The following is a 15420-nucleotide window of genomic DNA, read 5'->3' as shown; positions in this document are numbered from 1 at the left end:
CACTGGTTTCCCAGGACCAGAAGAGGAATGAAGAAGGTGGAACGGCGACAGACAAGGCCTTGGAGTCTCAGATTGCTCTGGAAGGATCTGAGGGAGAAGACTGTAGGAAGGCCTTCAGTCCTGCCTCATAGGGGCAAGGCCTACTGGGAAGACTGGCTTTGCCTGGAAAGCTGTTGTTATGGAAGTTGCTGCGCTCACTAGGCCTGAGACATTTTGTTTCTTTGAATAAAGAATTAATTTCACTGAGGCCTTGTGAGTTACTGCTGGCCTGTGCCCAACATCCACCCCGACACCTACTCTTGAGCCTCCATGATTATCCCCAAGACCCCAAGAGCAGAGACGAAACGGGTCTAAGCCAAACTCTGAGCCAGAAAGCACAAAGCACGCTTGGCAGGAAGGAGACAGGCGCCAGAGTTGCCTCTCTAAATCCTTTCATTTGCCTGTTGTTGGGGCAACATCTCATTTCGAACAGCTACTAGATTTGCACTCTAGTTCTGGATGTCTGGGGAATCTAAGCTGGACGGTAGTGGTGGAGACTGGAACAACAACAAGACATCTAATCTCAACCACAGAACTTGCAAAGAAATGCATTATTATTTTTTATACAGGACCAGAGAGAGGAGAAACGCAGAGGGAAACAAGTTTATCTCGCACAAAGTGCAAGCAGATTGAAACAGGTACAAAAATTTAAAAAAACTGACCATCTAGTTTCTAGTGCTCTGCCACAACAGAGGCCATGATTAGCCTCCACAGTCGGAGGCAGTATACTAAGTGTTGGGAACTGCGGTTTGGAGAGGATACCATTTGTGCTCAGGGTCTGCTTGGTGGCTTCACATTGGGCCATCTGGTTGGCCACTGTGAGGTAATAATAATAATAATTTGGCTCCCAACAAAATATTTAAAACAAAATACAGCACTAAACATTAAAAACTTCCCTAAACAGGGCTGCCTTCTGATGTCTTTTAAAAGTAAGATAGTTGCTTATTTCCTTGACATCTGATGGGAGGGCGTTCTACAGGGCAGGTGCCACTACTGAGAAGGCCCTCTGCCTGCTTCCCAGTAGCTTTGCTTCTCACAGGGAGGGAACCACCAGAAGGCCCTTGGAGCTGTACCTCAGTGTCCAGGCTGAACGATGGGGGTGGAGATGCTCCTTCAGGTATACAGGACCGAGGCTGTTTAGGGCTTTACAGGTCAGCACCAACACTTTGAATTGTGCTCGGAAACGTACTGGGAGCCAATGCAGGTCTCTCAGGACTGGTGTTATATGTTCTCGGCAGCCACTCTGAGTCACCAGTCTAGCTGAACCTGATCCAGAAGGGCTCCTTCTTATGTTCTTATCAGTTGTTTGAGCACTGCATTTATTTTTTGTTTTGGTTTATTAATGAAAATTCAGCACATTGACACTTCCAACTCTATAGCTCTACTTTGCTTATACTACTAGGATGGGACTGCAGTCTCTGCAGGGGAAAAACCCCCAGAGGGACCTAGAAAAACGTTACATGCACATGAAACTGTTCTGCTGCACGACCGTATCATAGAAGTGGAGGGTACCCAAAAGGTCATCCAATCTACCACCTGCAATGCAGGAATCTTCCACCTCTCATTTGTGTGAGCAATTTCCTTCTCTCGTAAGACGTCATCTAATGTGTCATTCCCTTGTGCGCCGATTGATGCTTTTATTTTTTTCATAAAAGTCAAAAAGCCGTCGTTACGTGTTCTGTCTGGCGTGAATTTTCCAGTGCCGAATGAGATTTGGACTCTGAGTGAAGCTCTTCCCACATTCCGAGCACTTGTAGGGTTTCTCTCCAGTGTGGAGCCTCTGGTGCCTGATAAGATGTGAGCTCTGGTTAAAGCTTTTCCCACACTCGATGCACTTATACGGTTTTTCTCCCGTGTGGATTCTCTGGTGTGTGAAAAGGTTTGTGCTCTGATTGAAGCTCTTCTCACAAATGAAGCATTTATAGAGCTTCTCTCCTGTGTGGATTCTCTGGTGCCTGATAAGACTTGATTTGTCGCAAAAGCTTTCGCTGCAGTCCGAGCATTTATAAGGTTTCTCCCCTCTGTGGTATCTCTGATGTGTAAGGAGGCTCCAGTTGCGACTGAAGCTCTTTTCACACACTGAGCATTTATATGTTTTTTCTCCCGAGTGGATGCCTTGACGTGTCATGAGACCGGATTTGTCTGAAAAGCTATTACTACAGAATTTGTATGGTTTCTCCTCTAAGTGAATTCTCTGATGCTTAAAAAGGTTGGCGCTCTTACTGAAGCTTTCCCCACAGTCAAAACATTTATAAGGATCTTCTTCCGCATATATTTCTGGATGTCCAGGAAGACTCATGTCATCAGAGATGCTCTTGCTAAAGATTACGGAACTACACAGATCCTTCTCTCCTTTGTGAATTTTCTCACGTGAATTGTGCTTAGACTGCACAGAGAAGCCCTTGCTGCCTTTGGAGTGATTACGGGGTTTCTGTGTTGTGTGGATTTTCTGGTGAGCAATAAGGTTTGAGCTGCGGCTGAAGCTTTTCCCACAGTTCAAGCATTTATAGGGTCTCTCTCCTGTGTGGATTCTCTGATGGGCGTTAAGACTCGATTTTTCGCAAAAGCTCTTGCTGCAGTCTGAACAGCTATACAGCTTCTCCCCTGTGTGCAGCCTCTGATGTGAAGTGAGCCGCGTCCTTCGGTTGAAGCTCTTTCCACAAAGTGCACATTTATAGGGCCTCTCGCCTGTGTGGATTCTCTGATGAGTAACAAGGCTCGATTTGTGACTGAAGATCTGCCCACACACAGCGCACTCGTTCCTCCTCCTTACTTTGCACGGTTCCTTTTGGAACGAGCTTTCGTGGAACTCCACATCCTGCAAGTAAAGGAATCTGTCCTTCACTGCCGGCTTTCCAACCTGAATCTCTGGTCCATCTTCACTCACAAATATCTCTTTCACATCTCGAGTCTCAGTTCCCTCCGCAGCAGCCTCATAAAGTTCATTCTCGTTCTCCCTCTTCCAGCCTGAAATAAACAGAGATGCTTGTTTATTTCCTGCTTCTAAGTTGTGAACAAATAAACAGCCTCGGTCCTTTATACCTGAAGGAGCGTCTCCACCCCCATTGTTCAGCCCGGACACTGAGATCCAGTGCCGAGGGTCTTCTGGCAGTTTCCTCATTGCGAGAAGTGAGGTTACAGGGAACCAGGCAGAGGGCCTTCATGGTAGTGGCGCCTGCCCTGTGGAATGCCCTCCCACCAGATGTCAAGGATATAAGCAGCTATCTTATCTTTAAAAGACATCTGAAGGCAGCCCTGTTTAGGGAAGTTTTTAATATTTAATGCTGTATTGTTTTTAACACTCGATTGTAAGCCGCCCAGAGTGGCTGGGGAAACTCAGCCAGATGGCGGGGTATAAATAATAAATGATGATGATGATGATGCTAAAAGAGAGAAACAAAAGATGAGTCTTTTGCCCACCTTTAAAACTCTCCCCTTCCTCAGTACACTGCTCAATGAGCTCTTCCTCTTCCAACCGGCAGATGAGGTCAGGCTTGGGAATCAGCAGAGCTTCTAGATATTCAAAACATAAAAATCAAACAGCTGGTTATGTAGGGGCCGCAAGAGAGCTTCCAAGATCTTTCCATCCACGCAGGAAGGACTGTTGCTCGGTGCTACAGCATTTACTTTTGTATGTAGAGAGACCCAAATTCAATTCCTGGTACCTCCAGGTACGTCTGGGAGAGATTCACCGGCATGAAACCCCAGACAGAGACTGCTAGTCAGGCCACAGTCACACCTCACATTTAATAGCACTATCATGCCACTTTAAAAGGCAATACTAGAGTTTTCACAGCCGAGTCCTCAATTCCTTATCACTACGGCTTGGCTTGCTTTAAATAGGACTGTGTCTTAAACTTGCTATTGAGGTTTTCAAACCTTTTTTGTAAACTCAGGGGAGCGTTTCAGCCCTGTTCTTGAGTTTGTTTAAAATCATTTAAGGTTTATGATTTTTCTATTTCCTTCTGAGGAAACTGAATAGTTCAGTGAAACGAGGTTTGTAGCCAGCATCCCGTTAAGGTTTTATTCAATTCTAGGTTTTTCTAATTTTTCCCTTAAACTTTGTGATTTTTGTTATTTAGTTTAATATTTTTAGTCGATTACTTCTCGTTTCAGGGATTTTCATGGTATTTCATTTGTTTGGTGTAGTTTTTGGTTCCGTGACTGTCTTTTTTCTACTACTTTAAATGATCATGGCTTCCCCCAAGGAATTCTGGGAGATGGTGTTTGATAAGGCTGCTGGGAGTAGTTAGGAGCCCCCCTATTCCCATCATAGAGTGAGAATTATAGAGTGGTTTACCTGATTTGGCATGGGCTGGCCGGTGGTGGGGGCTGAGGGAAGTTGGAATCCAACAACACCCCCTGCCTCATCTATGGCCAAAGGCATCCTTACCTAGAGAGGCCACCATCCCGTAATTCTGCAACATGACCTCCCGGTACAATGCTCTCTGGCCTGGAACCAGCAGGGACCACTCCTCCTCTGTGAAACTCACAGCCACCTCCTCGAAAACCACAGGCTCCTGAAACACATACAAAACTATTTTCTTTTTCTTTATTTTATTTATGCTTTTCGGGTTTATATATTTCAATCATTCTACAATCATTTTAACATTTCAAAACTCGTCTTCCTTCCCCCCTCTTTCTGCGGTCCCTCAAGTTTATTTTCAATATCTTCTGCATATCCAAATTAACTTTATCTGCTCATTTATTCATCTGCTTTAAATGTATACTCTTATAAAACTGCAGATTATTACAATAATCCTGCCAATGTTCTTATCTGTTTACAATTTATCTGTAAATATTCAATAAACCACTTCCATTCTTTTACAAAAAGTTTGTTATCTTGATTTCTTATTCTTCCGGTTATTAATGCTGCGTATTCTGCAAGTTTTTGTATTCGTTCTTCCTTTACTGGGACTTCTGTTTCTTTCCATTTGGGGGCGAATAACATTCTTGCCGCTGTAGTAGGATACATGAATAAGTTTCTATACAGTTTGGGTAGTTCTGTCCTTATAATACAAAACTATTTCCTAGCCAAACATCCCAGAAAATGGGTTGATGATTGCTCTCCTTCCATCACACACCCAAAGAAGACAATAGGAACAGGTGGTTGTTTTCAGGGTGCAGAATTTGCAGGTGATATTAGACTTTCTGTTCCTCATCAGGCAATGGTGTTTCCTCCTGCCTTGCCCCACCTAGCCTTTCCCAGACTATGACTTTGAGAATAGCAGCCGCAGTAGCTGGCAACAGAGGAGTTCAGGGATATTTTTTAAAAATAGTTTTATAAGTTGTGCTTATAAAAGTGTGGTGCTTATAAAAGTGTGGTGTAGTGGTTAAGAGCGGTAGTCTCGTAATCTGGGGAACCGGGTTCGCGTCTCCGCTCCTCCACATGCAGCTGCTGGGTGACCTTGGGCCTGTCACACTTCTCTGAAGTCTCTCAGCCCCACTCACCTCACAGAGTGTTTGTTGTGGGGGAGGAAGGGAAAGGAGAATGTTAGCTGCTTTGAGACTCCTTAAAGGGAGTGAAATGTGGGGTATCAAATCCAAACTCTTCTTCTCTTCTTTGTTTCTCAGCTTGATCCTTTTACATGGTTTTGTATGTTTTGTGGTATTTTACGTGATTTGCTGTTACTTTTATTGATTGGTAATTCTTTATTGTGGTTGAACTGTTTATTATTTGCTGATGTTTAATTTTACTGTTTATTAGATTCTGATGGATTGTTTTATATAAGTTGTTTATTTTAAAGTTACTGTGATTTTTATATTGGATCAGTCTGTTACTATTAATGTTTGATGTTTTATTGTGTTTTTATGTCTTGGAAGTCGCCCAGAGTGAAATATTACATTGTTGTTGTTGTTGTTGTTGTTGTCGTCATCATCATCATCATCAGTCACCCAGCCAGCACAGCTGTCAGGCATGATGGGTGTTGCACTGCAGCGACACCTACAGGGCAACAGGTTCCCAATCCCTCTTCTGCAAGATTCAAAGGTTCATACCGTCAAAATGGGCTGAACTCACAGCTTTCCCCGTAGGTGGCTTTGAGGGCTTTGAACAGGAATGAGGAACCCCCGGAAAGTTTTTTGGATTTGATATCCCACCTTTCACTCTCTTTAAGGAGTCTCAAAGCGGCTAACATTCTCCTTTCCCTTCCTCCCCCACAACAAACACTCTGTGAGGTGAGTGGGGCTGAGAGACTTCAGAGAAGTGTGACTGGCCCAAGGTCACCCAGCAGCTGCAGGTGGAGGAGCGGAGACGCGAACCCGGTTCCCCAGATTACAAGACTACCGCTCTTAACCACTACACCACTACACTACACTACACTACACTACACACACCCTCCCAGCCCCTCTACTGTACAAAGGTAAGAGTTGTATTTGCTGCTCCGCCTACTTTTGTCTCTGGCCCCGCCCACTGGCCTGTGGCCCCTGATAGGCTGCCCAGAATGGAATGTGGCCCTCAGGCTTAAAACTGCACACACACGCACACACACACAAAAAATCCTTGATCTTGAAGACTGAAAAGAGAAGGAGGGGAATTGAGAGAGGTTCTTTTGTGGAACTGTGACGATAGTATGTAATTATATTCTTTAGGGAATTGTGAAAATCATTATTGGGGGTGCTAAGGATGGTATTTTGTGAGCGACGGCGAGTTATTGTGCCACCCTTCCTCCCAAAGAAGCCCAGGGATATATAAGAAAGTGGCACCCCAGTTGTCCAAAATAGGTCTCCCCAACGGGCTTTCTCCTACCTGAGTTGGCTGGACGGTGACTTTCCCCCCTCCAGCAGAAAAAGGAGAAGATTCAGAATGTGCCTCAGGTGCCATTTCACTGTCTGTTAATGAAACGGAGGTAGAATCAGAAGCAGAGGGCCAAACAAAGATTTAAAATCAGCCTCCTAGCCAATCAGGGTTTATTTTTTAATCAGCCTCCTAGCCAATCAGGGTTTATTTTTTAATCAGCCTCCTAGCCAATCAGGGTTTATTTTTTAATCAGCCTCCTAGCCAATCAATCAAGGTTTATTTTTTAATCAGCTTCCAAGCCTGAAGATGCAAAGCAAAACAAAAGAGCACATTATAAAGTGTCACACCCTGGTGGATCACGTTAAGCTTGTGATCCACTAAGACACCCAAATCCTTATTGCGCGTAGTATTGCCAAACGAGATCTTACCACCTCCCCCAACACTAAATGCAGGATTTTACCTTTATCTCGGTGGAATTTCATTGTGCTGGTTTTGGCCCCACGTCCCGGCCTGTCAAAGTCGTCCGACGGAACCTTCTTTGCACCAGATAAAGGGCCGGCCACCTCCATCAACGGCTCCTGGACCTAAAACAGGAGAGAGTATTAAGGGCATCGGAATATGTTCTTAACGGACGGCCATCTGTCATGGATGCTTTAGCTGAGACTCCTGCAGAGCATGGGGTTGGACTAGATAACCCTTGGGGTTCCTTTCAACTCTACAATTCTGTGATTCCCCCTTTTCTACTCCTTTCTCAACTCCATTCATTCATTTAAATTTTATTTAGTTTTTTAGATTTTGAAATTTACAAACAATTATCAAACAACCAACATAAAAAGAGGATTTTGAAGAATCTCCTGGACTCCCAACCTCCCCTCTGTGGGTCCTTGTCTTGTTCCTACATATTGTCTATTAATCCATCATTTATTTATTTTAGGTGGGTGACCAGCAGAACAAAGCTTCTGAGAAAGGCTGTAAAACAACTTCCTTATAAAACAACAATTTCTTCATGCCCACAGCATGAACCACCAAAATGTAACCCGCTCACCGTATGCCTTCTGTCCTCCTGCTGCTTCAGTAGAAAACCTTCTGCCAGGGCTACGGCCTGGACACAGCTCCCTGGGCGGCCATCTTTGACCCAGCTCTGCATCTCCGGGGGCAGGACGGCCAGGAATTGCTCCAGGACCACCAGCTCCAACATCTCTTCCTTGGTGAGTCTCTTGGGCCTCAGCCACCGGCAGCAAAGGTCCAGGAGCCGGCTGCAAACCTCGTGGGGACCAATGGCCTCTTGGTACCTGAACTGCCTGAACGCGACACCGGAATTTGGAGCATCCTGGTTCAAGATCTCCGGAGCTGTTTTTCTGCAGGTTTCCATGCCACACCCAGCCCGAGCGCTTTCCATCCTCCTTCTCTCTGCTTTGAGGGCAGCTGAGTCTTGCAGAGCCTCCTCGGACTCCAGTCCCGCAGCCAAAAGATCACCTCGCTTTACGGCAGCCATGTTCTCTCTCTCTCTCTCAGGACTGGCAATGGGGCTCTGTCCCACGGTTCAACAGCATTTGATCGAGCCAAGCAATATATCCAGTTACCAAGAGGAGATTCTTCTCCTTATGGAAACAGAAGCTGAATACAGTGGTACCTCAGGTTAAGAACTTAATTCGTTCCGGAGGTCCGTTCTTAACCTGAAACTGTTAACCTGAGGTACCACTTTAGCTAATGGGGCCTCCCGCCGCACTGCCACTGCACGATTTCTGTTCTCATCCTGAAGCAAAGTTCTTAACCCGAGGTACTATTTCTGGGTTAGCGGAGTCTGTAACCTGAAGCGTCGGTAACCTGAAGCGTCTGCAACCCGAGGTACCACTGTAATAATAATAAAAAAGGTAAAGGACCCCTGGATGGTTAAGTCCAGTCAAAGATGACTTATGGGGTTGCGGCGCTTATCTTGCTTTCAGGCCAAGGGAGCCGGCGTTTGTCCACAAACAGCTTTCCAGGTCATGTAGCCAACATGGCTAAACTGCTTCTGGTGCAATGGGACACCGTGACGGAAACCAGAGTGCATGAAAACGCCGTTTACCTTCCTGCCGGAGCAGTACCTATTTATCTACTTGCACTTGTGTGCTTTCAAACTGCTAGGCTGGCAGATGCTGGGACAGAACAACGGGAGCTCAGTCCATTGTGGGGATTTGAACCGCCGACCCTCTGATCGGCAAGCCCAAGAGGCTCTGTGGTTTAGACCACAGCACCACCCGCATCCCGGAAGCTTTATACTGTTCTGAGTCTCAGCTCACTCTAAAAAATTGGAGGCATGGGAATGGTGTGGGGAGAGAGGAGCTGAGCTCTGCTCTCCTAAAAATGACTAAGGACCCAAACCTTCACGTAGGTTGAGAAACGCAAGATACAGCACCCGTGTTTCTGCTCAGTCTTCTGAAAAATTGGGGAACGGCCATATCTTACTGGCAGAGTATCTGCTATGCATCTGGAATATTCCAGATTCAATCTCTGGCTTCTCCAGGTGGGGCTGAGAAGAAGAGACTCCCATTTCAAACACTGGAGAGCAACTGCCAGCCAGTGTCAACAATTCCAAGCTACTTAGATCAATGGTTGGACTCAGGACCAGACAGTTTCCTTTACTCCTTAAGCGGAGATGTGTTGTAGGAGTTATTATTCATTGTATTTAGATCAGACCCTTCCTCCAAACATCTCACTGTTTCATACTGTCAGGAGCAAGCTGGCAATAAATCACAGCATTCAATTTGGAGTAAACACTTTACAGTCAAACTTCAGTTGTCGAACGTAATCCGTTCTGGAAGCCCGTTCGGCTTCCAAAATGTTAGACAACCAAGGTGTGGTTTCTGATTGGTTGCAAGAGCGTCCTGCACTCAAGTGGAAGATGTGTTGTACATTCGGCTTCTAAAAAACGTTCAAAAACCACAGTGTTTACTTCCGGGTTTTTGGTGTTCGAGAGGCAAAACGTTCCAAAACGGAGCCGTTCAGAAACTGAGGTTTCACTTGTACAGTGGTACCTCGGGTTAAGTACTTAATTCGTTCTGGAGGTCCGTACTTAACCTGAAACTGTTCTTAACCTGAAGCACCACTTTAGCTAATGGGGCCTCCTGCTGCTGCCACGCCGCAGGAGCACGATTTCTGTTCTCATCCTGAAGCAAAGTTCTTAACCTGAAGCACTATTTCTGGGTTAGCGGAGTCTGTCACCTGAAGCGTATGTAACCTGAAGCGTATGTAACCTGAGGTACCACTGTATTAGAAAGAGCATGATATTGGGCCAAATATCAGGCTTAAAGAGCCCAGCAGCTCATCCCTGTTAGGCTTTGCCCCTGCCTCCCCACAGCTGTCTAAGTCCCCTCCTCTCCAGGGTTTTCCCAAGCAAATGGAGACTTTGCCTGCATGAACCTCTCCTCCGTCCTTTTCATGCCTCTTCTGGTTCTGGGAGACAAGGGGGGAGGGGAGCTTGTCACACCAGGAGGAGGAGAAAACCCATGATTCTTCACCAGCCTGACCCATCTCTGCCTCTTGGCCTTCCTCATCCCACTCTCCTGCTTCTGCTTCTGCCTCTGATTCTGGGCTTCTCTCTGCCACAGATTCTCCCTGCTCACTAAACCTTGTTACCTCTTTAGCTTCTGACACCTTCTCCTCCCTGTCTTCTTCCTCTGACCACCATTCCTCTGCATCCAACCAGTCCGTGACACATACATATAGGGTAGGATCCAGACTTGAGTTTCGGTCAGTTCCCATTGAAACCAACTGGACTAAAGCCATTACTAATTTTTCACAATGATTTTAAGCATCCTAAGCACAACTGACTCAAGTCTAGATACAACTCAAAGTTCCTCTGCCTTTTTAAAATTCTCACGACGTCCTTGAAAAGTAGACTAGACTGAGAGATAGTGACTGGCTCATAGTCACGCAGTAACACTTGCAGGTGAGGGGATTTGAACTAGGATTGTACCTGTCCCACTCCAACCACTACACCACGCTGCCTCTCAGTTTAATATAAAGAGTTCTGTGGAACTCAAAAGCTTGCTCGCTAATGGGTGACAATTGCAGTACAATCGCCATAACTGCAAATCATAGCATACACCAAACAGCAATTACGTAAAACAAGGCATCAGTGATTTGAAGAAAGGGAGTCGGAATTCATAAATATAATCTGCTAGCTCAAACCTAGCTTAACATCCGCCAGACCTCTGAATCTCCTACACAACTTTTTTGCAATACTGTCTAGCTCTTTCTTTCTAATCTTTCTAGCAGCCAGAGCATAAAACGCCACTCCAAGCGTCACAAATCTGCCAGCGTTGCACAAAACGAATAAACGAATAAACCGTTTCTGCTTCCCAGAGTTAGCAAAGGTTTCAGGAATTGGTCTCTTGAATAACCCTACATTTAAAATAAAAAAATTCCTTCCAGTAGCACCTTAAAGACCAACTAAGTTAGTTCTTGGTATGAGCTTTCGTGTGCATGCACACTTCTTCAGATACCGGACTTCCATTTCATGCGGCTCAATGTGGTGCCTTCCATGGTTCCAGTTACAGATAGGTAGCCGTGTTGGTCTGCCATAGTCAAAATAAAAAAAATCCTTCCAGTAGCACCTTAAAGACCAACTAAGTTAGTTCTTGGTATGAGCTTTCGTATCTGAAGAAGTGTGCATGCACACGAAAGCTCATACCAAGAACTAACTTAGTTGGTCTTTAAGGTGCTACTGGAAGGAATTTTTTTATTTTGACTATGGCAGACCTACATTTAAAGTATGCTTCCCGCCCTGCCCCCCCTCCCCGGAACCCTGGGAACTGTAGTTTGCAAAGGGTGCTGAGAATTGTAGTTCCGTGGGGGTCGGACTACAGTTCCCATGATTCTTTTTTGGGGGGTGCAGAATGGGATTTAAACATCCTTTAATTGCATGGTGTATACAGTCTTAAGTCCCAATGAAAAAATGGGATTTTATTCCCAGGTAAATGCAAGCAGGACTGTGGCCTTCTCTGCTCGCGGTAAAGGTGCCTTTATCACTACCATTACTTTTAGATATTTTCCCCACCCTCTGCAATTTCTTTAAATAAATATATATTTGTGTCAATCATTCCTATAAATATGGAATCTGGTCTGCAATATTTTTTTTCTGCTACGCCAGCTCTTCAATGCACCCTTTTCACCCCAAATGCATTTTGCACTCACCTCTTTCCAGGAGAAATTCCAAAGCCCATCCACCCCCCCCACCCCCTTTTTATTTTTTGCAAAGGTAGAGCGAAGGGGGATAGGCAAGGTTGGCCGGAAGTGCCTCCAGCAACGAATCAACCTCGCCTCCTGAAGGGACTCTCTAGGAATGCGGCACTCGGTCAGATTAACCCTTAACCTGTAAGGAGGGTGGGAACACACTACCCTGGAAAAGTGGCATCTGGCTAAATAATTTTTTTTTTTAAGTTTACAAAAAATATATATATTATTATTTTAAATGGGAAAGGCTATTAAGAACTCAGAGAGCGGAAGTTTGGGATTTGCAGTCAGGTGTGGAAAAAAGGTTGTTGAAACCATATTCAATAACAGTGCAATCCTGCTGGGTGATTCAATCGGGCCAGACAAAATGACATGCTGTTTGGCAGAGAGCCCATCGCGAAATTATACTGTGGAAGATATAGAAGCTGCCCTACTAAGAGCAGCCGGTCTGTTAAGTTCAGTAATGTGAGATGCCCAGGATTTCATAGGAGAGGACTCTCCCAGCTGGGCTTGGGGATGTCAGGATTTGAACCTGGGACCTTCCGCAGGCGAGGCAAATGTTCAACCACTACTTACACAAGGGGGCATAGGAAACTGGCTTCTTCTGAATCAGACCATAGGTCCTTATAGCTCAGTATTGTTTGCACTGACTTGCAGCAGCTGTCCAGGATTTCAGGCAGGTCTTTCTCCCAGCCCTGCCTGGAGAAGCTACAGGATTGAACCTTCGGCACCCCAAACAGATGTTCCTCGTGACCCCATGGACCAGAGCAGAGCACGCCAGGCCCTCCTGTCTCCCACTGCCTCCCAGTTTGTTCAGACTCATGTTTGTAGCTTCGAGAACACTGTCCAACCATCTCGTCCTCTGTCGTCCCCTTCTCCTTGTGCCCTCCATCTTTCCCAACATCAGGGTCTTTTCCAGGGAGTCTTCTCTTCTCATGAGGTGGCCAAAGTCTTGGAGCCTCAGCTTCAGGATCTGTCCTTCCAGTGAGCACTCAGGGCTAATTTCCTTAAGAATGGATACGTTTGATCTTCTTGCAGTCCATGGGACTCTCAAGAGTCTCCTCCAGCACCATAATTCAAAAGCATCCATTCTTCGGCGATCAGCCTTCTTTATGGTCCAGCTCTCACTTCCATACATCACTACTGGGAAAACCATAGCTTTCACTATACGGACCTTTGTTGGCAAGGTGATGTCTCTGCTTTTTAAGATGCTGTCTAGGTTTGTCATTGCTTTCCTCCCAAGAAACCCCTTTCTCTAGCCATCATTTAATTTCACTATTTAATCTCAGAAACAGACCCTATTGTTTCATAGGGAACAGTCAGAGATGGCTAGCCACAATATTTAGCTGATTATTTTATTATGCCTACTTGTTTTTAAAGTCTTTATTGTATCTATGCATTCTTGCGTCTATGTTATACAATTTCATACAGTCCACTTAGAGGTGCTTTTTTAAAAAAGGTAGTATATAAGTAAAATTAAAATCAAGCTAGCTGCTGATCAGGCAAATTAACAGGATGGCAGAGTTGGAAGGGGGTCAGAGGGTCATCTCGCGCAACCTCTGCAATGCAGGAATATTTTGCCCAACTGACATGCTGGAAATATTTTATTTTCCTCGGCCAGGCCTGCCTGAACCTCAGGTAGCCAAGGGTGTGCAATACAGGTAGGTAGCTGTGTCTCCTACTTAAAAAAAGACTGAAATTTGGAATACAGAGTACCAGTTCTGGTCACCAATCCTCAAAAAGGATATTGCAGAGTTGGAAAAGGTTCAAAAAAGGGCAGCCCAACTGATTATTTCATTTCTATACCACTTAATCTATTAAAAATATCTCTAAGCAGCGTACAGAAAAACGAAGCAACAACAGACAATGATCAAGGAGGTGGGGCAACTCCCATATGAAGAAATATTGAAGCATTTGAGACTGTTTAGAGAAAAGACAAGGAAGAAGGTGGCATGACAGAAGTTTATAAAATTATGTGTGGCATGGACAGGGTAGAGAGGGGGAAAATATTTCTTTTTTCTGTTTTATTTTTACAAAGTAATAATCATAAATATGTAGGAATAAAAATGTGCACCTTACCACCAAGACCATTCCATTGTAACCATCCAACCTCCCAAAAATTCAACACCTCTTGTGATGGTTTGACCCCTTTCTGTTTTAACAGTACAAATTCTACAAACACCTTCTGTATCGCCTCAAAATAATTACTCCTGCATATTCCTCATCTTACCTTAATGGCACATGTTAATTTATCATTAATAGCTATATCCCACACCTCTTTATACCATTCTCCCATTGTATATTCTGCGTGCCCCTTCCACTTCCTAGCTATCATAATTCATAATTCAGCTGTCAATAAATTTGTGAGCAAGCCCTTCATGGTCTGCGAACCTTCCATCCCATCGTAAATTGATAATGATGCTACCTCTGGGCTTTCGGTCAGCTTTAACCCAGCGATTTCTGTTATCTCCTTAAACACTCTGCTAAAAAATGTACAGATTTACACCTCTACCACATGTGAACAGAATTCCCTGTTTCCTGGCATCCCCTCCAACCTAACACCGAATATTCCTTGTTTATTTGATTTAATCTGATGTGTTAAATACCATCTCCAAAGAAGAAAATAAAGTTATAGAAGGGGAAACCAGTGAAATTTATAAAATATTAGTAGAAATGGAGGATCAATTAAAAGAGGTGTGGGAAAAGGAGACCAACAGGGCAGATAGATAGTCAAAGCTGGGGGGAAATATGGGAGAATCGTACATTGAAAATGTTGTCTATAAGAATAAAAGAAAATTATTATACAGTGGTACCTCGGTTTAAGTACTTAATTCATTCCGGAGGTCCGTACTTAACCTGAAACTGTTCTTAACCTGAAGCACCACTTTAGCTAATGGGGCCTCCCGCTGCCGCTGCGCCGCCAGAGCACGATTTCTGTTCTCATCCTGAAGCAAAGTTCTTAACCTGAAGCACTATTACCGGGTTAGCGGAGTCAGTAACCTGAAGCGTATGTAACCTGAGGTACCACTGTATATATATATATATATATAAAAGATTTCTCCCTCTCTCACAACACTAGGGACATCCCAGGAAGCTAAATGTGGGAAGATTTGAGACAGTTAAAAGGAAGGATTTGCTAAGGCTGTACCACTAGGATGGCTTTAAAAGATGAGATAAAGGCATGGCACATAAGGCTATCCAATGGCTACCGCCTGCCTCCACAGTCACAGACAATAATGTTGCTGGAAACCACAGAGGAGGCGTGCGCTTTTGTGCTCAGGTCCTCTTTCTCATAGAGATCTGTTTGGCCATTGCGAGTCTCTCACTCTATGCTTCCTCAAAGCACTGCTGGCCAAAATACGGCTGCGCTCTGCCCTTCTTGGGCCCTTTATAAAGCATCCTAGATTCAGCACACCTCACACCAT

General features: G+C 44.8%; 1 protein-coding gene across 1 annotated transcript; it reads right to left on the bottom strand.

Annotated features, from left to right (window-relative positions):
* Window positions 1-1357: 1357 nt before the first annotated feature.
* LOC308580494 (uncharacterized protein) lies at window positions 1358-11991 on the bottom strand. Its single transcript, XM_081182209.1, has 7 exons — window positions 11957-11991; window positions 7824-8632; window positions 7239-7362; window positions 6788-6870; window positions 4433-4559; window positions 3460-3552; window positions 1358-3006 (listed from the first exon to the last, which is right to left on the bottom strand). Exons 2-7 carry the CDS (start codon window positions 8271-8273, stop codon window positions 1709-1711), a joined length of 2175 nt encoding a protein of 724 aa, XP_081038335.1. The 5' UTR covers window positions 8274-8632; window positions 11957-11991; the 3' UTR covers window positions 1358-1708.
* Between the last annotated feature and the right edge of the window lie 3429 nt (window positions 11992-15420).

The sequence above is a fragment of the Podarcis bocagei genome (genome assembly GCF_964188305.1).
Source record: "Podarcis bocagei genome assembly, chromosome: 2".
NCBI lineage: Eukaryota > Metazoa > Chordata > Lepidosauria > Squamata > Lacertidae > Podarcis > Podarcis bocagei.
This window is presented reverse-complemented; position numbering and strand designations above follow the sequence as displayed.